At 44.7% G+C, this 26290-nt stretch overlaps 1 protein-coding gene across 2 annotated transcripts in view; it reads right to left on the reverse strand.

Moving 5' to 3' along the window:
* Window positions 1-26290, reverse strand: part of LOC134065909 (activin receptor type-2B-like) — a 43076-nt gene that overhangs the window by 6821 nt on the left and 9965 nt on the right. For both annotated transcript variants that reach the window (XM_062521027.1, XM_062521028.1), the window contains exons 2-10: window positions 7913-8120; window positions 4869-4978; window positions 3892-4034; window positions 2549-2692; window positions 1888-2031; window positions 1227-1375; window positions 887-1001; window positions 655-793; window positions 158-288 (exon numbers count right to left, since the gene is read on the reverse strand). In XM_062521027.1, coding sequence (XP_062377011.1) covers window positions 158-288; window positions 655-793; window positions 887-1001; window positions 1227-1375; window positions 1888-2031; window positions 2549-2692; window positions 3892-4034; window positions 4869-4978; window positions 7913-8120 — 1283 coding nt within the window. The remainder of the gene's footprint in view (window positions 1-157; window positions 289-654; window positions 794-886; window positions 1002-1226; window positions 1376-1887; window positions 2032-2548; window positions 2693-3891; window positions 4035-4868; window positions 4979-7912; window positions 8121-26290) is intronic.

A 26290-nucleotide genomic window follows, 5' to 3' on the forward strand; every position in this document is an offset into this window, starting at 1 on the left:
TTTAAGGCTGCCACGGTATTTCCTTCAGAGTGTGATAGCGCATTTCTACGTTTCTATTAGCCTGCTTGCACACAATTATATATTTAAGATTGCTTGCTTGTGAAACCACTAAAGAAATCACAGGGTCATAACAGGAATGAAGCAGGAGTCTACTCACAGCGTGTTTAAGCCAGCAGTCCTTGAATACTGGCCGCATTTTTTTGTGAACCACAACCTCCTGAAGGTCCTCCAGGGACGGGTGCTGCCCGATCTCCTCCTCGAAGGGCAACATGTACTCATCTACAGGGCCTGAGGATAGAGGAGCAGAGTTCAGCCGGTGAAGGATTAATCCTGCCACAGTGTAAATACTATATGCCTTCAAGCCCAAATATACATGACGCTGTAAATATCACTAACATGATGTTGAGGTCTAGCGTTCAACAGCCTCCTTACCATACTGTCTCTCCTCTAGCAGTGCAATGCATTCACTAATCACACTATTCAAAGACATGATGTTTCAATGTGATGAAAACAAGTTAGGTAGCCTCGGTTACAACGCACAGCCACACGATTAGTGAATTCCAGCCTTATAAATATAAACATTTGATGTATATGCAAGTAACTGAACAGTTGCCGTTGCCGTCGGCAGTCTCAATTGTACACTCCAGTCCTTACCATCGGCTGCTTTACAGCGTGACACCAGCTCCCAGAGCACCAGGCCCATGGCGTACATGTCTATCCTCAAGAAGGCATCCCTCTGGAAGTTAATGGCTCCTTCCAGCACCTCAGGTGCCATATACCTTCTGGTTCCCACCTGCAAGAACAAGAACAGGCAACAGTAATGTCATGACCCCACTCATCAGGAGAGTACGGCGGGGGCCATCTGGGTGGAGATGGGGGGACTCACCTGGCCGTGGGTGTCTCCGGGTGGCTTCCCTGGCTCAAACCGCACGGCCAGACCAAAGTCGCCAATGACCGCGGTGAGGTCATTTTTCAGCATGACATTTTTACTCTTGAAGTCCCTAAAATGACACACAAAAAAAACAACACGGCTGAGCTGACAGTCTACCGATTCTAGACAAGATTGGTCACAGACTAAACACCACAATAAGCTATTTATTGTTAAACAACATGCATTTCAACCTGCGTCCAACAGACTGTCTGTTGTGTACAAACACATGACGACGATAAAACCATCAGAGGGGGTTGGCAAAGGTTCCAATTATAAACAGAAATATTTTGTGTACCTGTGAGCGATGGCTGGCTTGGGCCCCTCTCCTTTATAACGTGGCACGTCCTCATGCAGGTAGGCCAGGCCACAGGCCATAGTCTCCGCAATGTGACACATGTCATTCCAGCTCACCGCGTTCCCTTTCAGGTAATCCGTCAGGGATCCCTATAGAGAGGGAAACACACACGCATCTTAGCATATGTAGTGATACTGATGGACTGTCTGTAGAACTCTTAAGACAAAACACAGCAATCATATTTAGCTTCTAATATAACTACTAGCTTTACATAAGCGTATCACCACCCCCAAGTTTGACAGAAAACAACAAGAGTAAAAAATCTTTTTTAGCTCTCTCAGGGCCTGTCAAAGTTCAAGAAGACCTCCTTGTATAGCACAGCTGGTGACTATGCCTGCTTGGTTTATTAAGCTTTATGTAGCTGGTGATGAACAAACTGGCTCAAAGATGGGCTTGCAGCACACAAGCTTAAAGCAAGAGCTTTTCACTGTAACACAGCAATTAGACCTTTTGCTCCCTCATCAGAGTACACACAGGGGAAGTCATCAGACCAAAATGAGTTCTTGGGTTTACCATCCCTGTGAGTGAGGGAGAGTGTTTCTTTTTTCTTTCCTTTTTTCCTATATGTGGCACCAAGGGAGTTATTTGGAGTGCTACTTACCCTTTCATGAAACTCCGTGATGAGCCAGAACTCTGTCTCCAGGTTGGACCCACGCTTCTCTGCAGCGATGTAACGCAGGAGGTTCTCGTGCTTCATCCCTGGCATAATGAAGATGTCCCGCTCGTTCTGCCACGACAACTTATCCTGTACACAAAACAGTGGGAGAAGAATAACAAAAACAACTTAACCCAGTTTTAATTTAACGCAAGTGTGAGACATCAAAAATGTAGGAAGGTCAATATAGACAGATGTGTTACAGGGATTGAAGTTTTTAATTGCACTTAGTTGGACCACTTACATGGTTATGCCCGCAGTTAATGTACATACATTAACTACTCTAATCTGTATTGTACTGCTATCTAGTACATCAGTATCCAGTACACCCTGCCGTATTATGTTACAGACAGACTGTTTCCATTAAGCACCACTAATAATGACCATAAACGCAGAAACTAAGGCCAAAACACCTGAAAGCAATCCAGTAACAACTCCTTAGAGCAAACACATTAATGGCTGAAGAACTGTAACTGTAACTGAAGAACAGGAGTCAGAAAAAGAAGGGGAGAGGGGAGGACAGGAAGAGGGATCATAGAGGCTGTGTAATTGGCCAACTCTAATGAAAAGATAGGTTCCACATGGAGCTTCATGCAACTGCACCCACCTGAATAGGGAAGACCTTCACAGCTACATAGTCATTCATCATCTGAGCCTTCCACACACACCCAAAGCGACCCCTGGCTTTGATCTCCAGCAGCTGCAGGGGTTTGAGTCCAACCAGTGGAGAGGGTGGAGGTAGGCCAGGATCCTGGAGAACATGAGGAACAACAAGGAATTAGAAGTGAAGAGTTGGAGCAGATATGGGTGAGGCGTTAGCAAGTGGCAAGAGGCAAGCGTAACTCAACACACTCAGACCATAATAACTCAAAACACTCTAACTTACGCTACGCAACTTAGTAACTAGACAGTGTTTATGGTAACTTTCTTAGACGAAACGGATTGGTCAAAATAACTGAACATTCTAAAATTGACCTTGATGAGCCGAGCGTTGCGCTTCAAAGTCTAACCAAGTTCAACACTCAGTAAATTCAACGCTAGCGTTACGCCAGCGTTGTCAACGGTCCGCTGCCGAACCATAGAGAATAAGAAACCTGCCGCTTGTCGCTGGATAACGTGATCCCCGCCTAAGAGTCAGGCCAGCGCAATCAGAACATGGGTAGCCAATGTGCAGTAAGACATCAGGCGTCAGCCCTCCAGTCCACTACTAAACTGAATGAACCTACAGGATGAGTGCACTGTTGAACTGGACTGAACTGTGTTAAACGCTTGAGCGCTGACACTGCAAATCATCCGTCTTCAGAGATTTGCCAGCCCCGAGTTGACAGAGATTTGCTTAGTCTTTTTTTTCTGAAGACAGCACACATGAATTTGTTTTCATGTGCGATACATAAAACATTTATGTGCAATGCATACAAAAACAGGAACACTCCGGGAAGGAGGCCGACAGTAGAGGCGGAGAAAATATCTGTTTGTTATCTAGGAAGGCACAGCGTGGCTGAATGGTTTGTTGACAGCCACACATGGTGCATGAATGATTAATTCAATAATCAAATGATGGATAGGTCATCTTGTGTGCTGAATATCCTTTTTTACAATGAAAAACAATAGCCAAACAAGACCTACGCCGAGGAGACAGCTAAAACCACTGAATATCAGTTGCAGAGGAATAATACTGAACCACCACAAGGTGGCACCATTGCTGTAAGATGGGAAAACAGAGTGATCCTCCTGGTTACCTGTGAGCTATTCAATGAATGCCTTTTAAACACAAAATAATTAAATTTAAAAGGGTCACGAAGAGTTTAGAGGGCAGCTCAAAAATGACGCGGGGAGCACACGCGTCACAGAAATCGGGTCGACGCGAGGGAACAGCGTGTTCCGCTTCGAGAACATTAAAAAAAAAAAAAAGGGTGAGAGCAGAAAGCGCGGCCACGTCGCGGCCCCTACCTCGTTGATGTCCACGTGGCCATAGGGGGGCTTGCGGTGGCGGTACATCCAGAAGGCCAGCAGCAGCGCCATGGACAGCATGGTGACCGGGAGCAGGGAATAGACCAGCACGTTGAGCAGGGAGGGCGTGGAGGGCTTGATATCTGAGAATACACACACACACACACACACACACACGTATTACTGACCACGGACACTCAGGGAGAGAGAGAGCGATTAGACAAAAGAACGTGTCACGTCAATTCGATTTTCCTTGGTCGGGTCATTTCATTGCAATAAAGATGTAAGACTTAGTCATACAGACAAAAGCCCGACTAGAATACGGAGCTCGGCACAGTGGGTTTTGAAGGTTAGGCCGGAGACTGTAAAAAAGGGAGATGCACGGCTCTCCTGACAGAGATATGTCACACACAGTGCCACCGAACAGAGTCAGTAAAGGAGGAAGTTATCGCTCTGCTGCCGTGTGAACTAGGGGGGGGACATTAACGTCTCCCATGTTTACCTCTAACAGCCGTGCTAAGGAGAGCGATTCGAGTTAATGTTAAACAGTGAATGTAAATGCCTCAAACTGGGTTAAGCCGTCAGCTGCGGAAATTCAAGGTATTTGTTTCTCGTGTAATCACTGAATACATTACGGAAGAAAGGAGAAAAATGAGATCTGGGCACCAGCTGATGTGACTAATGCGATCAATGCAAAGAAAAGAGGCATTTTGCGTGGTAACTGCATTTGGTAAATGGCGTATGAGCGAGCGTGTTAACTGATGGGATTGCTTTGGTTTGTGCTGGGTCTTTGTTTCACATGGGGCCATGCGGAGCTGGGCCTGATCAGGTGAAGGGCTGCTGAGGGACACTCACAGAGCAGCAATGAGGGTGAGGGTGTGTGTGTGTGTGTGTGTGTGTGTGTGTGTGCACCCACGTGTGTGTGTGTGTGTGTGTGTGTGTGTGTGTGTGTGGAGCAGTCCAGAGCAGTTTCTCACCTGGTCCTTGGCCGACTTCGGGCAGATGGGTGAAGCGCTCGTTGCAGGAGTTGCCCTCACAGCAGCAGAAGAACACCTGGGGATTCTCCTCGGTGGCCACGCACTCCTGCCTGTTGCCATGGAGAAGAGAGGAGACGGATTACTACGCGCCCCGCGCTCCCAGACGCAAAAACACCGCTTCAGCACAAACTCATCTTGTGGCCATTTTTTAAGTGGGGGGAAAAATCTGGGTTAGGGTCGTAGGTATATTGGTAAGTGTCAGCCTGAATTCAACAACATACAGCACCTGACCTAGTTACCGCGCTCAAGCACACTATGCCATCTCTAGTCGGTTGTTACCTTATCAGGTAGAACCGTTTCAGCCCTGCTTTGGCACTGGGGGATCCTCTCAGACTTGCCCCTGATATTTCATTATATCCGCAGAACGAGCAATATATTCCCGGCGATAATAAACCGGCGCTTTTGAGAACATTTAAAGAAAATAGGATTCCTCGCGGCTTTTATGATCTATGACATCCGTGATGTGCGGAGCTCCTCTTCACACACGCGTGTGTGCACCCAAACGAGCCCTCTTATTACATTATTCCACATTCATGAAGGAGTGCACATGGGAGACCGCGACGCCTGTGAAAACTATCCTATCTTAACGCCACGGGAGTCCTCGCTCATCCCCGTTTCAGTCGGGGTTTTTTTTTTTTTTTCCTTCTCTCGCTCTTTGCCACGCAGATGACTTATCGCGCCGTTGGGCCCCCTCTTCGCAAAACCGGGCAAATGAAAACGACTTATTGACCTTTCTTGGGGACTGCTGGGAAAAAGGTCCGGGCCCGTGGCGTGACGGTAGTGCTGACGGAGCACTCCCCCCCCCCCCCCCCATCCCATCCCCCCGCCCCCGCCCCGCCAGCGCCGGGCCCCGTCAGCGTTCCAGCGCCGCACCGGCCCACTCGTTCAAGGCAAGCGGCCTCGTCCTCTTTGTAAGGCCAAAAGCAGAGGGCAAAGCCGGAGCCCTGACAGATGGGCCAGCGAGACCCAGCCTGACCATTAGCAGGGTCAAACGTTACTCAGTGCGGGAGATGGTATCAACTCCCTCAACAGCAGGGGGTTAACACACCGACCACTGTCCATTTTGGGGTCTTTATTATCTTCATCACAAATGCATGAACCAGGTTGGCCCGTTTTTACAATTACGAAGGTAGTTATACTCGGTTGGCGCGTTACGACAAATCAGTCTTTATCACCGATACACAATATGGCATCTTTTCCAGCGGACCACCTTTACAAGGCATTATTAATTGGAATTGTCTTTCTTCAGCTTGCCGTTTAGTCAGGAATGTTTGGAATGTGAAGGCTACACCTGGGGCTTATGGGAGAGCTATTTCCAGAGCAATTCTCTTTAGATTAGGCAACCTGGGACAGCCAGAGATTGTTTCTTAAGGAGCAGCCATTTGTGACTGTCCCACTTTTGCTTTGATACCAGTCCAACAGGGAGCGGTGGGATCATTTAACCAATATTTCTCTCACAGAAGGTGGTGATTAGGGCTGATTGTTTTGCATTCAGTTGCTTTCCCTCTTTTAAGGTTGATTTTTCTTTTTATGTCTTCAGGCTGTCAATAAGATCCAACTTTAACAGAAATCAATTCAAGCACACAGCAATCTACAAGGCATTTTTCCTTCCCAATACACAACAATGTTGAAAATTGTTTTTTTTTTAGTTAATGAAACTTCCAATACCTCATCTGTTATGCGCATACTGGGATGCCCTCAGCTTCCCATTCTACCATTTATCTCAGCCCTCAGAATGGGTCTGGAAATAGCTCTCCATAGCGGGGAAGCAGTGTAAAATCTAACATAACCGCAACTCAGAGCTCATCTTGCTCTCCATAGAGATAGCTTGGCTATTTGCCACCTTTATAGCCCAGCAGGGGGGTTGTCAATTGGATATTCAAGAGACATTTAAATGTCATTGTAAATGCATTTGGCAATGCATTAAATACGGCTTCTTATTACTGGTTGTTGCACAAGAGTTTAGAAGGCCAGTGCACAGGTAGCTCCAACAGCGAGTCAACAGTCTTAAGAGGGGACAGAATCTATAGCATTACCTATACCACTAACTGTATCATTATGAAAGGGTATGAAATGCCTGGTGTACAGATAGGGATAAATAACACAAGCATACACTACTAAACCCCACCATCTTTTATGAATAATTGTGAATATGAAACCAATACAGCATGTTTTGATTAGGGAGCAGTAAGAAGTTTGACAGATTTTACAGCTGATTAAAATAATGTTTTAATTTCTGATGAGAACCATGTAATGGTCATAACCCACTACTCCGCATCGCTATTACATGAATGGTATCAATTTTCCCGCTGCATCCTTGTTTCAGATACAGCTGTTAGACCTCAATTTCCTAAACATAAGAAACCACCACCTGATGAGATGTTGACAGAATATAGACCTGTCTTAGATCGCTTATTTTCAGCGGTCGACACACGCTCGAAAATAAGATAGTCACCACGCCAGCCAGTCAAGGGTGACTCATTAAGACCCGAGATTGCTCCCAAACTCTACAGATATTATGCATGTGCATGGGAACACACGCCATCTGTTGTATGACCCAAGGGGAATCGCTCAACGGCGCTATTAAGTGTGCAGACCATCTTCATTCTCTCTATAGGCCTAAGGGAAGTAAATATCATACGGAGATTACATGGGCGGACATTAAAACAGATCCTGTATTGACCTTCAAGTGTTGTGACACTTATTTCCTCTGGTAAACTGCATCTCTCATACTTTCACAGAGCAGAGACAATTGTGGACAAAAGGAACACTATAGTAATCACACACCACTCAATACCTGACCTACCATTGTTTGTGAATGTGTGTTATTTTCCAAGGCCTATTTGTGTAAAAGCATTTGTATTTGAAATAATGGAGGGGGCACACTTGGGGTATTATGATATAGTATAATCTAACACTTTCTAACATTTTCTACACAGCTGCTTGTAGAGAAAGAAGTGTAACCGAAAGGATCAAAGGCTTACTTGTTGTAGCAGTTGAAGTCATCCAACCAGCAGCCTTTCTTCACCAACTCGATGGTGCCCGAGTTGTTCCTCCACGAGGCGTAGCAGTGCGAGCGCTTGTCCTTCTCCCCCTCACAGTGCTCCACACCGCTCTGGTTGGTCTTCTCCATCTCCCAGTTGATGTTGTAGTACAAGCACATGTGGGTGTCCACCTCTCCATGGCTGGGCCCTGAGAACACACACACACAACAAGAGGAGAACCATGTCAGTCTTTCCTGGTTACCAAAAACATCTATAGGCTCGAGAGATGGAGTGGGCAAATACTATGACTCACTTGTCCACACAGGTCTTTCAGAAGTGGCAACTAAACAACGCGTGAGGTGTTGTAAAAGAAGCCAAAATAGTCTTACACATTAACACCTAATTAATACACACGCACGCACGTACGCACGCAGTATCTAAAACCATAAAACTGGATTTTAGCAAAAGCAGGTGGCTCAACATGGCATAACTGTAAAGTATGAAAAAGGAAGAACGAAATTTAACAAACTACACCAATGACCGCGGAGAGACCGTATAGCACCAAGATCTCGAACATTATTCGGCCATTAGTGTCCCTTGGCGTTTTCAGACTAAGCGAGGCTCCTTGCATCAGCCGCTAATGGGAGGGAACGTTTATCGTTTGGGGAGGCTCAAGGGCAGCACTGGGGACAGAGCGTTTGAGGCTCTTTGTGGCTTTTCATTCACCGAGGACTTTTGAACTCCTCCAAATCTCCCGTACAAAATGAGGTCATTACAGCAATCCCGACTCCACAAAGAGCAAGGTGGTGCGCATCAGCGAAGATCAGCGAGAGTCTGAGAGAGTTCCTATTAAGGACTAGTGAAATCCATAGCTCATTCCAATACAGCAACATCAACCCATACAAGTCTTTGTCAAGGACAGTCTTAACTAAGAAGGGGTCTTTGAGGGGGTCATTTGCTGGACTCGCATATAGACGTGAGAGTATAAATGAAATTCCATGGTTTTTGAAATGGACAGTAAATAAAAGGAAACAGCATAGCGCTTCAGTATGTCTGTTTTCCCTTTGAGATATCAGAACAGCACTCTTGACAAGGGCAGTGTATCCTTGCGAGCGCAGATATGAGGGTCATTCTGGAGATTACACCCTGAGGTCTGCCCACAAAGTGGAAGGCCCTCTCTCTCCCTCCAAACAAGAGCAGCCAAAGGCAAACAGTGGGGAGGAGGACTAGATCTTTCTCTTTTCTCCTCCCTCCCTCCCTCTCTCTCTCTCTCCGCCACTCCTCTCTGCTGGAGTGCAAGAGCATGGAGCCATGTTTACTATACAACAGAAATTTGGCAGCGCTGGATACGGCAGATGTTCTTGCCAATCTGTGCATTACGGTTGCTAGGCAACCGCAAATGTGGGAGTAGAATCATAGCCTCGTCCCCCAGACAAAGCCCTTTTCAGTCACTGGTCTAAACAAGCATGCACATTAACACACACACAAACACACACATACACACAAATGTAGAGACATACATATGTACATGTACAAACAAACACAAAAGGCACGCATACAGGCACACGTACACAAACACCCTCACAAATCGACATACTATGGAGCCGGTGTGTGTGTGTGTGTGTGTGTGTGTGTGTGTGTGTGTGTGTGTGTGTGTGTGTGTGTGTGTGTGTGTGATCACATCGCTGCACTACACTCGCATACTAAAACCCTGCCGGCACTGTGAAGGGCCCTCATCTGCATTCAGCAGCTTTATTTACAGGCTTCCATGGGGATATTAAGGCTAATGGCGATAGCAGATGTCAGCAACACAAAAGGAAGTATGCCATCAAAACATGACTTCAGAAACCTGGTCCTTTGAGCAGCCCAGAACTAGAATCCCCTGGCCAACACATTATACAGCCCATATAATTTCAATAAAACCAACAACGTTTTCTAGTTTATTGCCCATATACATTTGATGGCAACAGGTCTTTTGTGATTTCTTCCTTTCAGAGCGTCTGACCCCAGTAAGTGTAACCCTGACATCCAACATTTGAAGATTGAATGTGGGGGTAGTATGTTTATAGCATTAGCTACCATTGATGTACAATGTGTATATATGTTCATGAGGGCCGGAACATGCCCTAGCATAGTCCTGACGGCTCTGCTAAGAGGTACGGTAGCACTCCACTTTGGAGACGGAACGGGCCTGGCTCTTTCGAGGCACAAACATACGGAGGGGAAGGAGGGACGGCAGGCAACCAAAAAGGGAAAAAGAGCACACAAGCCACTGGTACACTAAAGCCAGCATGTCCACTTCCTTCCTTAGGAGAGACTGCCAACTCACAGACAGCTCCACAGACCAGCGGGAGAGCGAGCGAACATCTGTTTCTGGAACTTGTGAGGCTTTGCGCTCTCCAAAATCTCACTTCGGAGCAGCCTCACACCACTCGCGGCCCAATCCAGTCGCCGGCGCGGCTGATAGCTCCAGATCCCTGGGAGATTTGGCCCAGAACAGAATCCAATTCCTATGGCTGCCACCAATCACTGTCAAATCCACAACCTGACCGAAAAAAAGGGGGTTCTTTCAGAATGCCTTAACAAGTCTGAAAGTCTGAGAACCCGATCACAGAGTTTTTCATACAATGTAAGTGGATGTGATGATATAAAACCCACTCTGATGGCACAGTCATGGATAGGAGAGAGTGAAACATATTTAGGCTACTCACAGATAGACTTCATAGGTCAATTTAAAGATCAGACCACAAGCATCACTTGACAAAAGACTAAAAATTTCTGGAATGGTGGGTTTACTGCGACTTCAAAAAAATGCATATGGCGCAGAGATAGTTGCTTGATTGGATAACAACTCAAAGTTCAACTGGAGTTTGAGTTCTATTGTGTGTTGCCGTGGTCAAGTTGTGTGCCAGTTCACCTTCGCTATGCAATAATGTCGCAATAGCAATGTCTAAGTTGATAAAGAAAATTGTTGATGTTCTATTCAACAATTTCTTGTTGCCACTAGACTATGAAAGCCCACAGCTCTGTGACATCTGTCGGCAGCAATTTGTTTTTGCTGAGCAACAATGTCACAAACGAATAAAGACCAGAAGACACATAAATCTTATATTCTAAATATCTAACCATCGGCATCAACAAATGCACGAGTCTCAGCAATAGCAATGGTAATGCCTGTTGCCTGTGCAGTGCATCAAACATATGTGGATCATTAAGTGACTCACAGCCACATGGGTATCCAGTCTGAAAATCCATTCATTGTTTTAGGCATGAATGGCCTGTTATTGTGACATAAATGTGATATTTCATACGTCGTCACTAATTTGCTATGTCTAGCAGGGAAGTGTCCTGTTTCTGAAGCTTTCTCACAGCATTGAAATATTGTAGGTTCTGTTTTGCATGCAGAGAACCGCTGTCCAGTCAGAGAGCCTAGAGCTACAGCCTCAAGTGTTGATTATAACAAAGGCCACACACACTACTCTCCACTCGAGACTGGTCAGCACCAAATATCAACAGTGCATTTAGTGTGAAACAGGCGCTCTGACAAGCCTTCGTCTCTTGTGCCTTCCGTGAAGTCTATGGCAGAAAGACATTTAATCAAAAAACTAAAGTCGGTTATTTTCCAGCGAGAGCTAGCGGGACTAATCTCCTACTCTATCCAAGCAGTGACAGACCTGGTATAGTCCCACGTCTGTATCGGCGTGTGGCGAGAATTGTGCAATCAACACAATGAGACGAGACCAGAACATCCAGTTGCAATAACTGAGGTTGTATTAAAAATGACGAGGGTGACTGTAGCCACTAATAGTATTTTGGATGCGAGGAGGACTTGCTGAATGAAGTCACAACAACTGTAATTTTGGCTTGAGGGACTCGACCCAGGGGCCATTCGCATGAGATGGCTGAGGTTCGCTGACCACATGATTAAAAGCCACGGCAGCAAGTCTTGTGACTACATGCGGTGTACTGGAGTGCAGTGTATTCAGTACAGCATTGACCCACTGGCCCGTTACACGACAGTCCGATAGGCAAATAGAGGATGCCGTAATTCTCAGTGTTTAAACAAGCTACTGATAACTATTATCCACCAGGTTGGCTTTCACAACAATCCAAAAGATGAGTATTATGTCACACAGGGAATATGGTGAATTCTCTGACAAACCAAACATCATGTAAACCCTCGTTGGTGCACATTCTGCAAGGCTGCGGAATTTGGCATGAACTGCCCAGTCTTAAGGCAAAGGAAAAGTGTAATAATGTGAATGTGAACAGGGAAAAGGGGGAATGTGAAAAAATTAAAAAGCGAAAGGGGAGAAGTCTGGAACTGATCTAGTGTGGTTCTTTAAAGACCGCTAGATAGCACTACTGTATATATACACACAGGCCACAAGGACACACAGCCTAAAACCTCGAGCACCACTCTCACATTCCTTCCAAGACCGCACTCTGTAATTACAAACAGAACTGGTCAGCCACAAAACTCTGTGGCGAAGATGGTGGGGGGGGGGGGGCAGAGTTTCTCTATCGTGCTAAACAAGCTATGGTCTCCAGACATCTTCTGAAGTTCTGACCTAAGAGACAGTCAAGTTAATAAACAACAGATCATTTCAATAACTGGAGAGCTGTCTTGTGCTTACAAATCGTGCTCTCTGAAATAACAACTGCTGCTTGATTTATGGTGCTGCTGGTCTGCATAAGAGGTATGATTAGTCAAACCTAAATTGACTTCAGTCTAAATGATTGACCCAATGACTGCAATAATAACAATAAGAAGAAAAACTATTATAACGTAAATGTGGAATCCATAGATCATAAACCCTGACTGGCTCCTGCCTGCAAGCGCCCATAAACCCCGTTACTGGTTTATTCATACATATGAACATGCTATATCTTTTTATAGTGCGACAGCAAAACCATTTCCTGGTGGTAATCCTCTGCAGAGCCCTTATATTTTTATATAAAGAGTCTTCAGCCATTAACATCAATTAGAATGTTGAGGGAGCTAATTGCCTTCCCCCTAGCTAATTGCAAACTATGTATGTAATCTTTATTTTGGAATATGAGAGAGAGAGAGAGAAAGCGGTTGTCTGTCCCCCCTTAGTGGCATTGGCGGAGGCTCAGCTAAGCATATGAAAGGAGCCTGGGATTCACCAATATGGTTGTGATTCAGCTACAGGACCTGAGCCCAGAGCTCACTGTTACCATTGTCTTCCCTCACCGCCCCAACACAGACCCTCCGCAAGACAATATCAGGCTCCACTCTAACGCACCACAGCATTCGGTGTCCACAGAGCAATCATTTCTCCTCTTTGATGAGGAATTTAAATCAACCCCCTCGACGCAGTTCACGGGGAAAATAATCTATAACTACTGAAGTATCAGATGAGAGGATGCATTTCCCTGTTCACCTGCAGAAGTCAGCTTAGATAAACAAATGAGACTGCTTTATTGATCTCAGTTCACTCTCGCAGGTCCAATATGATTTAGGATGATAGAGGAAACTAGCGTCTTAATCTGCACTGCTTTAGCTTTAAAGAGCATCGCAAAAGCAAAGCCTGGTACGGAATTTTATGTGGAGCCTATAAGCCTATACAGTAGATTGCTGTTTCACATTTAGTGTTTGTCGTGTGAAAAGGACATGGCAATACAATTTGCTGATATACAATCACAGCTTGCAGTGTGAATAAAGCCCCCAGCAACCTAACAAACAACCAGCCGAGTGAAAAAATCCAAACTGGAGTCTTGTGGACCTCTACTCCCGAGAGGACCACGTCAGGTCATAGGAGCAGAACAGCCACAATTCGACTTCGGTCAAAGGGCAAAACATCTTGGCGACATCAAAATGGTGACAAAAAAAGCAGGGCTCATTTCTCAACGAGATCACTGAAGACAAATGTCTTACTCTGGTCTCAAAGGCATATTTGCTGCTACATACATCATGGTCACATCCGTACAGAAACTGTGGAATTAAACCCCACGCACGCACGCACGCACGCACGCACGCACGCACGCACGCACGCACGCACGCACGCACGCACGCACTCACCTATATCATTCCCTTCAAACGCTACTCTTTGAATCCAAAATAGCTGGCCGGTCCCTTTCAAGTCAGCGAGAGAGATGCAACATTAATCACTTGTCTAATCAGACCCAGATCTGCACACATCTCAGTGTGTTTTACAGGCAGGAGTCTCAAAGCATGTTCTCCACATTCTAAAAACGCACAGCCATGTAACACTTGAAGCCTATGCGCGCTCATCATATAGGCTTTTTACTTCACTTACTGACTTCAAGCACCAAGGGCTTAATTTAGGAGTCTGCACAGAAGCCATTATAAAGTAATTATAACAAATGTAGATGGGAGCAATGCATTACTTTAAAAGCCCAGTTAGGAATGAACATTACTTACAGTAGAAGTAGCACACCTACAGAGAGATTCAGACAGTGAGTATTTCCCGATGGAGGCACCATTACGATATATATGTCTCTATAGTGCTTTTCTGTGCAAAGCCCCATTTTAAAACATGCTTGTGGTTCACATGCCGCTTCATTAGTGCCGCCCATCCTAAATATTTGCGTTTTAAAACGGGTGAACCTTTGATGGCAGCAGGGGTACAGCTCGCTCCCAGCAGCATTCGAATGGGTTTTTCACCGTTCCACTGATCCCCAGGGAGCTGAGGAGCACACACACTCGCGCACACACACACGCACACACACGCACGGCTGCATGAGGTAAGAGAGAGCCAAGACCCAGTCAGGGGAGTCACACTGGCTGCCGCATTCCTTACGATGAAATGGCCGCAGGCTAAGAAATGACACGCAGGCTAAGATGAACTGGCTGTCCCTACCTGTGAACAGCACACATGGAGACACCTGGCAGGCAGCCACGGAGACTTTGTTAAACTGTCCCACCTTAAAAGGACACTACGAAGTCGGAGATATTGAGGCAGAGCGCAGACACTCTGAAGGAACCTTCTATCTGGTAGAACTCAAAGCATCAAAGCCTCCCATGCAGTGCAGTCCTCTGTTAAAATGAATGTTTCACTGGCAAGCTATTCTGTTAAACAAATGCAGCTCTGATACCACACCAGACACAAACGTATTCAATGTACTAGAACACATTCTACAACGCCCGGAGCTTGTTTTAAAAACAGATAATATTGCTGTTGGCACCACAAGCTGATGGAGACGACGAGCACTGGTCAAACGACATGTTTGCTCCTGCCCGACCAGTAGAAGCTTCCACACAGGCATAGAATGGGAGCATTCACAGGACAAATCACTGCTAAAAAAAAACACTCCAAAAATAGTTTTCCACTAAAAACAGGGATACCCCGTGTCTTTTCCAGGATTGTAAATAAAACACTAGCCATAAAGCCCAGGCAGCCCGTCAAGGGCCGACCGTGCCAATCCACTCCCTCCCTCACCACACACAGTTATTTGCTTTGTTGTGATTTTTGTTGTTGTTGTTGTTGTGGGTGTTGTTGTTGTTGTTGTTGTTGTTGTTTTGCTAGAGTCCTGGCTGGCCAGCGCTTCCTCACTCTTCTGGCACTGGGCTCCCTCTCACACGCTGGGGCCCGTCAGCGAGCAGGCCGCTCCAGGGTTGGTCTTGGCAGACGCCTTCACCTGAGTGGTGGAGCACGCGCTCGCGCCGCCTCCAGAATCCACTTCCATCAGCGCGGGCCAAGCCACAGCACAGAGCACAGGCCCCCTGATTACTCTACTCCGGTGTGAGTTTGCCAGCAAAAGACTGCACGCATACACACACACACACACTAGCAAAAGAAAACAGCAATATGATCTAGTGCCTCCCTTTATCAGAATTGGTCTTTGTCCTCATATTGACACGTAATATGTATTGCTTACCTACAAGGCAGCTTTTTTTTTACATATCTGAGATATTGTACTGAATTCAGAGCAAGACGGCCTCTGAAAATTGGGGAAAACATCTGAATGGGAGAAGCAAGATAATCCAACAGAAACCCTCCAAACTACTCACAGAGCAAAACAGTTTTCTGTATCAGAATCACTAAAGTGTTTGAATTGAACTATCCGATATTTTTCTGTTCTTTTTTTTATTATTATTGATGAGCAATGTCCCTCCTGGCCTGGTTCGTACAATCACTTCGTAACGTGAAACAATAAATTCATTCATCACAGCTGTCCATTATCTAACAACGTATGAGAAGTTAATTACCAACATCTGTCTTTTAAGCACTTCTTGGAAGGATTACACAGGGCGTGAATGAGAGACATGATTGTGTAATGGATGCTGGAGGCCAGAGAGCCGCATGAGGCTATATACACTGGGCCGCATTGTTACTGCAGGGTCAGAGAGAGAGAGAGAGAGAGAGATACCATTGTCACCCTAGCGCGCAGTCCATTAGCGGTCTGAGGCAGAGAGTCGCACAACAGGTTCAATGCTGAAGAAAAGAGACGAGCAGTGTACACTTGGAGCAACATTTCACCAACTGCCCTCTGGATTGACACGGCTATTACTGTAAAGCTGACTTTTCTAAGTAAAATGAATACATGTTTTTTTTCTAAAGACGCTTATGTAGGCTAAACACTTCCTAGCGGAGGCCACCGGCTAAATGGTGTGAGTGGGTCCTGTAAACATTGAACAAAGGCTTGTTAGTGGAACTGTAATAAGAGACCATGAACTTTGTCCTGGGTTTGTGGCTGTGAGCCTTGGACATTTGTAAAGTGCAATGTTGGGGCCACAAGCTTATGTAATAAATGGTCAGAGCAAAGGCTGTGCCCATTTTGAAAAGAAAAATCTTCTTTTTTATTTAAAGAATTAGGATAACATGTGATGCCATGCCAACATTCCCCACCTTTCTCTCAATCCCATTCCACTCTGCCCTGAAGGAAGACAGATACCATTTTCTATCTCCGAAATGAATTAGGCTACTTCAAGCCAGTTAACCGGATTTTAATTTGAAATTTCAACAGCCATAAAACAATTAACGTAATTAAATAACTTCACACAACACAGATATTTCATAATTTCATTACACTCACTCGTTTAGACTGTAAGTGATCATGGCAGTTTCACACTAAATGAGTGTGATTATGGGGACGCCCTGCATTACGTGTGAAGCTGAGGAAGGACTACGCAGTAAAGCAATCCAGAAGCCGATAAAGACGAGCTCAAATATCAGCTCACCACAGAAGTATGTCCTGACCATGTGTCAATCATAACCAGAATGAAAAAGAGAGCTCATCTCAGTTCGTCCTGCGTCTTCTGGAACACTGAAAATCCACAGGTGCATCTCCTTGGATTTGACCTGTTCAGTGTTTTCTATAGGTGAGAACCAACACCGGCGAAATGGCAACACACGACCAGGGATCTAAAGGATCTTTGACACGAATGAAATTGCCTTCTGCAATCCACTACTCTGACATAGATTAAAAATATGGTCAACAAATTATGTCAACTAAACATTGAACATATTTTCATCCATTTGTCATTCATTAACACAAAGTCATACTCTGTGGATGTATTGCGTATGTGTCTATACATTTAATTGGGATCAAATCTATTTTCCTCACATCTCGCAAAAAGAGCTATGATTTTATGTGAATTCCTGTTAATGTTCATAATTTCCCCTGCCTGTCATCTCTGTGATTTTAATGCTACAAATGTGTGTATGCAAAATGACGTGCTCATTTTCCTACACATACATAGTGCTCCACCACTCACACATACACACACACAAAGTGCAGTATACAAAACTGATCCCAGCCTTCGCTAACTCTCCCATCATGCTATGACCTCGTCTCACTGCAGAGGCTTTGCACTGGCCTCATCATCTCTGCCCAGCAGTGGCCTGGTCATGTTGCTGAATGCAGCCTACAGATGAATGGCACGTTATTACATGGCCATATGCCTCACAGGGAGGACCATCTTCTAGCCAACCGACTCCTACACAAAGCCCACGGATGTGACGGTGTCCCTGAATCATGCTAGTCCAAGTCCTCTCATCTTCAAAGTGCACGGGGTGTCATGAGAATGCACACATTTCGGTTCTTTGAACCTCCCACTGTCATGTGTGCATCTTAAAAATCCATATAATCGCACACAAACTCATTTGCATTTGTATAGGTGTCTGGCTGACCTATGAGCCTCATACCCACAAAGAGACTATGACCAGTCTCGCTTTGCATTAGAATACACACAGACACACAGACACACAGACACACAGACACAGACACACACACACACACACACACACACACACACACACACACACACACACACACACACACACACACACACACACACACACACACACACACACACACACACACACACACACACACACACACACACACACACACACACACACACACACACACACAAATACGCATACCAATGGTTGTGTTGACAAAAAATGATCAATCAATTTCTCTTTAAATCCCAAATGAATAACTCCCTCTCTGACAAATAGAAGTACACACAATCTTCTGTCATCAATTGTGTTTTATTTTTTGAAACATGAACTAAACCTGACAAGCAGGATTGCGGTCTAAAATGAGTCTAATTAATGAATATCACATTATACATTAGAAATGTGCCTGGACCTAGAAATGTCTGTACCTCACCCAATTAAGCTTACACTCGACAAGACAACAAAGAACAACCATATTAATATTCGGAAGGCTCAACATTTTCCTGAGGTAATACAAACAAAAGACTTCCTGTGGCTAAATTAAGGGGTTCTAACTTATTACAGAACTTACACCCAGAAAGCTGGGTAAGTGGATCAAATTCATGCTCTGGTAGGTCTGGCTGTTTGATTGTTCGCGCTAATTTCTTACATGAAAGGGTAGTCCCAGTCTTTCTACTCCTTGTTGTGAAACTGTTGCCACTGCCAAACCGCCAAACCGCCAAATCACCTCCTCCTCGACGGCAACTGTTAAAATATGCTGATTGTGGTGCGAGCACATGCCGAGGCTGGCAGAGTTCACAGAGTCCAAGGGAAAGCCCTCACACGGCAGGTCTTCCCACTAAAACACAGCCCATTGGAATGACTCAAAACGACAGGAATCCTACAAACTCGGCTCTGTCAAACACGGCAATGTAAACAAAAAGAACAACTCCGACAAAGGCATTTTTCTGTTACTTCTGCTGCGGAACGTTTGAAAAAACAATACAACTCTTCATACCGAACGGACGAAATGTCCATTTTTTACTACTCCCGTTTTGACATGATCTCATTTCCTACGCTGAAGCGCAACGAACATCTGTTTATATTTTGGAGAGAACAGGGGGATGACATAATGACAACACTGACATCAGCCCATTCAGCGGAGACCGGGAGGCCTGAGAACGTGCTGCCTCGGCTCTCATTCACAAGGCCCTTTATTTTAAGAAGCAGACGTGGGGGGGAGGGGAAGGGGAGCGGTGGTTGAGAAAGAGGCACAAAAAGGAAGAAAAATCTCAAAAAGCTCTTCAGCCCTCTTTACTCTCCCACCTCCAACAACGCTCAGTCAGTGGCTGGCTGGCAGGCAGCCAGCTGGATGCCAAAAAGGGTTTTTCCTTCTCTGCCGCTCCCCCTCATTCAGATGCTAACTCTAACACAATTCTATTTATAGCCGCTGGCATGACACCAACCACAACTCAAACCGCATAACCACAGTGCATGGAAGGGGGAGAAATACGATCATAATCATAATTATAATCATTATAATGATACACAGAAGAGAGGCAGCTGAGAAGGAAAAACAATAAGACGAAACAAGTTTGGGAAATCTGGGAGCCCCTGACTGTTCTGCCTGTGCTGGCAAATGATCTGAAGACAAGAGGGAATCTGAGGTCAGCCAGGCTCTGGGAGGCTAAAGCAATAAGGCGTGCTGCGGCAAAGGAGAGGAAAAAAGAAACACGAAAAAAGAAACATCGCGTTCTCTCCTCTCTCTTTCTCGCCATCAAAAAAGTGAACATGCGTGGATCCCGGAGACCTCATTTCACCTCCAGCCGTGATTTCACATGAGGCGCCGAGGCATTTCTTAAAGTGGGTCACGACCACCGCAGACACATTCTGTGGGCACGTTCATTTTATGGCTTAATGTATGTGACATTGGGTGAGACTCTTCTCAGCAGCGGCTAACTGAGACATTCAAGGTGAAGGCCAACATCGCAGACCTCCAGTCACACCACACACACACACACACACACACACACACACACACACACACACACACACACACACACACACACACACACACACACACACACACACACACACACACACACACACACACACACACACACACACACACACACACACACACACACACACACACACACACACACACACACACACACACACACACACACACACACACACACACACACACACACACACACACACACACACACATTAAAGTCTTTTCCATCAATTGGCTAAAGGTACCTCTGCTGACATTCTGCTAGGCTAAATCAGGAATTAAATCTAGGTGGTGCGCCATCACCATAACTTAGCCTCCAATGACAGCCATGCCCATCTCCTGCTAAAAGACTGAAGTTGTCTTCGACACTAGAGATGCAAAGATTGAGCAGCCATGAGCAGAGTGACCGATCAGTCTCACATATTCAATTCTGTGAGTTAAATTGACATGCTTGTGCCACACGATGGTTTGTGATGCGCACACAGCGGTATCGACAATAATGTCACAGCCACACAAACACACACACACACACATACACACTAAGGGGCTTCAAGGTTTAGCTTCAGCCAGTTAACATGAAGTATAGTTTATTTCTGGTTTCAATAACTGGAGGCAATTTTGTAGCCCCAAAAAAACCAGTCCCTCCACAGACTGCAACGGAGAAGACAAAATGGACTACAAATTCCGTCAAGTTATTCTTCATAACACTGCTTGATCAAAACTGTTCATAAAATTAGAACATACACTTATTGGTGTGTGCAAAAACATAATTTAAATCAATGACACAGAAAAAATGGGTGAACATTTAACATGATTAAGGTTGTGTGATATAGACTCAACTACATGTCAAGGTATTTTTTCCAAGAACAATATTTCAACAATATACATTAAAATAGCCCCGCTTCCCATTTTCTTGGCAACTCACACTATTATGCAGTCTTGAGTGTGGACTGGACATCACCTTGTTAATTACTATTAATACACTTAAAATATTGTAATTTTGTGCATGATTGCAACCTGTGAGTGCAACCCACTCATTACTACCCACTGAGTTCAAACACGCTGAATAAAGAGCAGGTTTTCTTTTGACAGCAGATGAAAATGTCTGCGAGTTGAAGTGTCTGGGTAATTTAAGATAGTTTCCCCATGCAGACCTTGGTTGTAGTTGTTCAGGCCTCATTTCTAAGCAGGTGGTCACCTCTGACATTTCCATAACAAAAGAATGCCCTTTCTGACATTCTCCCTCTGTCAATGTCTACATCTACTATGGAGGACCACCTCCCTGAGCACACGGCCGCAAATGACTAGAATATTTCCACTACGATTCCATCTGAAATGTTTATTGCTTCCAATGTAGCGGAGTCAGATTCGAGCAACAATATAGCAATATACTGTTGATGAACACGGCAATAAACTCTTCATTTATCTACTCTACAACTTCTTATGAACCAAGACGTCACTTGATGGTGACGAGATGATTATGTCAAACAGATCCTGGCCAAAGTCCATTTAAAAGTGAAATTCACTTAGATCTACATTTTTCGTGAATATGTGGATATGAGAATATGTGAAAATGCATGGAAATTATTCTTGCATAGTAATCCTAATTCAAATACATGTGTATATCAAAACTAGGGTGCATTCTGAAAATCCTCAAAAGCAATAAACAATGGCAACCATAGAAGTGGACTGAAGAACCAATTCATATTTGACTAAAATAGAGACTCCCGTTCTAATATAGTACTTAATGTTACGCTGTAGCAACCATGTAACTGAACAGAGCCGTTCTAATTGGGCCTCACACATCTGCTTTTCCTTCAAAACGTCAAGTTGCACGCACACCCCTAGCAGACAGCAAGGTTTATTACAGAGATGATTTTTTTTGGTGCGATAGAGCACTTTCCAAGCAGCTGAGAAACTGACTAATGATAAGCAGTCTTCAAATCTATCAAAAACATGTCAAGGCTTCTGAGAGAATGACCCTTCTGGGATTTGCTAATACTAACCCGGTTATGCCATTAATTGTTGAAGACAGAGGGTCTGTCGCTTTTGCCCTGAATTTTCCAGGCAAAGTGGATCAGAGCAGAAACTGGCGTGGTCAAAAGGAAGGGCCCGGTGACGGACCGCGACAGCTGGGGATCGAGACAGAGACGGAGAGGTCACCAGAGGGGCCTGGGAGTCACGATTAAACACTGCATACCTCCATCTGGAGACGGGGAGAATGAGGAAACGAGACAAGCATCTGCCACATCTCCATCTCAAAACCCCCCAAGTCCAAGCAGAAGGAGGAGCGCATAAGTAATGGGCTCGGCACAGACGCGAGGGGCATGGCCAGTCTGCAGCCTGCTCAAAGGTCTGGCTCTCTCAGGAGGCACCCTGGACCATGGGGCTGACATCGAACGTCCCAAAAGGGACTCACACTGTTGCACTGAATTAGGATTTTTAACATTTTAATCTCAAAATGTGGCAACATCTGTGGGCAAAGAAGAAATAGATCCCCCCTTTTCACCACCTGGCCTCTGTAAAAATGCAAGATTTATATTTTAAATGAGTAGTAGAAAAATCTCTCAGTAGAAAGAGTTCTCAGTAGAAAACAATTTCTTCATATTTAGTAATGTTCTTCATCACCATCACTTAATCAATCAATATATTTTCAATACCGATCCTTAGCGATTGTCCTGTGTGCCACATCAACCCCCAATACAAATCTATGTTTACAGCTATTTCATTTGGCTTCAAATTGGGGTTTTGCGACAGCGGTACATTTGTTCCCCCTTGCAAGAGAAAAAAAAACATGTGGATCACAGGCAGATTGGTGTCAATACCCTAACACGCTGAGAATAGGGGGAAGTGGCCACCGGCCCTCCCACCTACACCCTGCCCCCCCTGCAGGCCACAACATGAGGCCAGGGCTCAACAAACAGACCTTTGCTGCCTGACATATCTCCGCACAGACGGAGGGACACAAAAGCAAAAGGGGGCCTCCACAGGGGCAGGGCCTGCCTCACCAGACAGGGGCCCCAGCCTCGCAGACAAATGGCCTCCAAAAGGGAGACGCAGTGCTCTCAGTTCCTGCCCAACCCCCCACCAGCCTCTGCCTTCCTTCATCTCCCCAAGCGCGCTCTCTCTCTCTCTTTCTCTCTCTCCAAAAACAGAAATATGCTGCTGTGACTGACGTGGACAAGGTCAGTGACAGAAACACAGGGGAATCCGACTGATTTGGTGTCACATACAGTAAAGTGGACACAATCTCAGGCAAGAAAATAGACACGATCCCATCGCTCACGTTTCTGACATTGTTAAAAACAGCCATGGCAACACACCACTGAAGTTATAGCCTACTACAAATAATGGCGGATTGCCTCTGACTTTCACTCAACAATTGTGGTAGAGAGGCCTAACAAAAAACTAAATGATACAAAATGATTTATCCATCATGGAATGTGCTCATGTATGATTCCATGCCTGCGTCTGCACCACTGTGGCATGTTGGGGTTTTAATTAGCAGCTTCAGACTTGGGTCTCCAGTGTAACACTGCATGAACGTAGCTTCCCGCTACAACTGTAAAACAAACCGCAAGAATTTGTCACACATTAGCCATTCGCTGAGGGAAAAGTTCCTCATGAGCTTGACACATGCTCAACTAATCCCATCCCTCCACATGTTCATAAGGACTTTGAGTGCTGCGTGTGATGTACGATACGGCCTACGCAAGATAAGGCCTGCTGAATATCATTGTTTATGTACCGCATTCCACCCATGCAGCTTTGCCCTGATAAGCGCTATCGGCAGAGGTAAACAAACGCGAGGACGAGAACAGTGTGCCTTCTGAACAGCACGCGACCAAGCGGGAATGTTCGCAATCTTTCAGCGCACTTCAAACGCTGCGGTTGCACCCCACACAATAACTGGAGCTAAGCACACAAGAAATTAACCAAGGAAGCAAAGAAGAGCACGACTGATCCATTTTTCATCACTTAGAGATTCACAGAGAACTTGAGGCCAAAGATTGTGAGGGCTTTTCATGACTTTATGATCTGGCAATTGACTTTAATAACAACCTAGTGCATAGCAGCAAGTTTAATTTGTGTCAGTCATACTTTTCTTGAAAAAGTGATTTATATCCAAATCAATTTTAAGTGGATACTGAATAGTTCCCATGTAAAACTTTAATAAATACTTGATATATCGCCACATGGGAAATGTACAATTTCTGATGGTGCCCTCAGGATATCACCGTCATGTAATAAGAGACCCATGAAAAATGGATGGCACTCATCCCTCAAGCAGTCATGGGAAGAAACATTTCTTTCTCAATACTGCCGATTATTGCAAATGTAGAAATGTGCAAATGTGGATTCATTAAGCCTGACACAATACACTATAGTGGTCTAGAAGTCAACCTGTAGATAGTAGGGGTGTAAATCGGAGCCTTCATGCCGATTCGATTCGATATCGATTTCCTAGGTCAGCGATTCGATTCTTTTCGATTATTTAGAATTCCCCCCGATACGATTCGATTCGATTCGATTCGATTTTTACATGATATCTATTACGTTTAAAAATTCTAGAAAAATAGAAATAATTTGCCTTTTATTGAGAATACAGAAACAGTAGCCTATTCTATTCACATGATGTGTATGTTACAGTATAAACAGGGCCAAATGATCTTTCTACCAGCCTTTTAGTGCAGTTTCTTCCTCCACACGCTGTGACATACAGTAGGCTACCTGCTGACTGTGAGATAACCTAATACAAATTGTAGGCCCAATATATCTGCTATTGCATATGCATTTTGTGTGTAATCAATATTAGAAGATTAATTAGCTAAACGTTTAACTTTAGGTAATTTAAGTCATAGGCAGCCTTCACTGTATTGGCGATGTGAGATTAAATAGGTGTCTGTCACTTTAAGGACGTGAACTTGCAAAAACGTTCTGAAGTTGTTAAGATTCCCTGGCCGTGTCGTAGCGGTACAGGCTATGATAGTTGTCACTGTTCAAAATAAATCAGTCCACAACTGGAGGACTTTTTGAGTCTGAGGAACATGCTCAGCCAAGACAGTATGGGAAATGAACACAAATCATAATCTGAAGCATGTTCAACTAACGGGATAAACGTTTCCCCAAAACTTTAAATTGATTCGTTTGGACACTCGTTTCTCCAATTCCACTTCGTCATAATAACTGTTATTAAATAACACCTGCTACTCAGAACACAGAAATGTTCAGAACACGTAGCCTAACTTAAAAGGTCTCTAGAATGCATTGGCCAAATGTCATTGCGTATAATAATGAATGACACTGTTAGCGTGCTCACTTGATCTGACGAATCCATCAGCTGTTTTCCACAGGGAAAAAACGTGTGCATCAGTGAAGCTATGGTAGGCCTAACAGTGAGGGTCACTAAATAAAAAACGTAGTCCACCAACTTTGCGATGATGACAAAATTCGCAGCCTATAAACGCTTTGTTGCGGTGCTGAACGTTTACAGTGAAGCACGCATGTCAACAACCCGCCAGTTGCGAATGACCTTTTAATTCTACTCGCCAATGCAGATTTTCACTCACATTTGGCAAGTGGCAGAGGGTGCCAATTTTAAACCCCTACTAGGCTGTAAAGTAGAAGACAATAATGAGGATAGCTCTACCCGCAGATTAGGAGCAGGTAGTAGGCTACGCATAGGAGCATATGCTGAAAATAAACAGACGGAAAAATACTAAAATAAATACATTAATCGATTATCTTGCGGACGTATCGATGCATTGAATCGTCGGCTGTAGAATCGATGCATCGATGCAAATCGATTAATATTTACACCCCTAGTAGATAGCCCGGTGACAAAATTTGAGAAGTTCGGTCTGGAGTCACTCCATTGTCCAGATCCAAATGTTTGGGCCTATAAAATAATTTGGGAGGCCTTTATACCAGGATGCACAGATGAGCAACAGTGCCTAGTCATTCATGTCACTTAAGTGTGTTTGAGTTGATTCACTACAAACAATACTTGTCAAATACTGTATGTCTGCTCAAATCCTGTCTTCATATCTTTTTTCTGTCTGTGATATTTATTTACCCTGACAAACCCATAATCTGGGCAGCTATGTTTGGACATTCATATTTTGAAAAGTGCTGTTCATAGCCAGCCCAAACTGTAGGGTGGAAGACAGTCATGTTCTCAATATGTTTTTGGCTCAATACCAA

The sequence above is a fragment of the Sardina pilchardus genome, chromosome 19 (assembly GCF_963854185.1).
Source record: "Sardina pilchardus chromosome 19, fSarPil1.1, whole genome shotgun sequence".
In the NCBI taxonomy this organism is placed as follows: Eukaryota; Metazoa; Chordata; class Actinopteri; order Clupeiformes; family Clupeidae; genus Sardina; species Sardina pilchardus.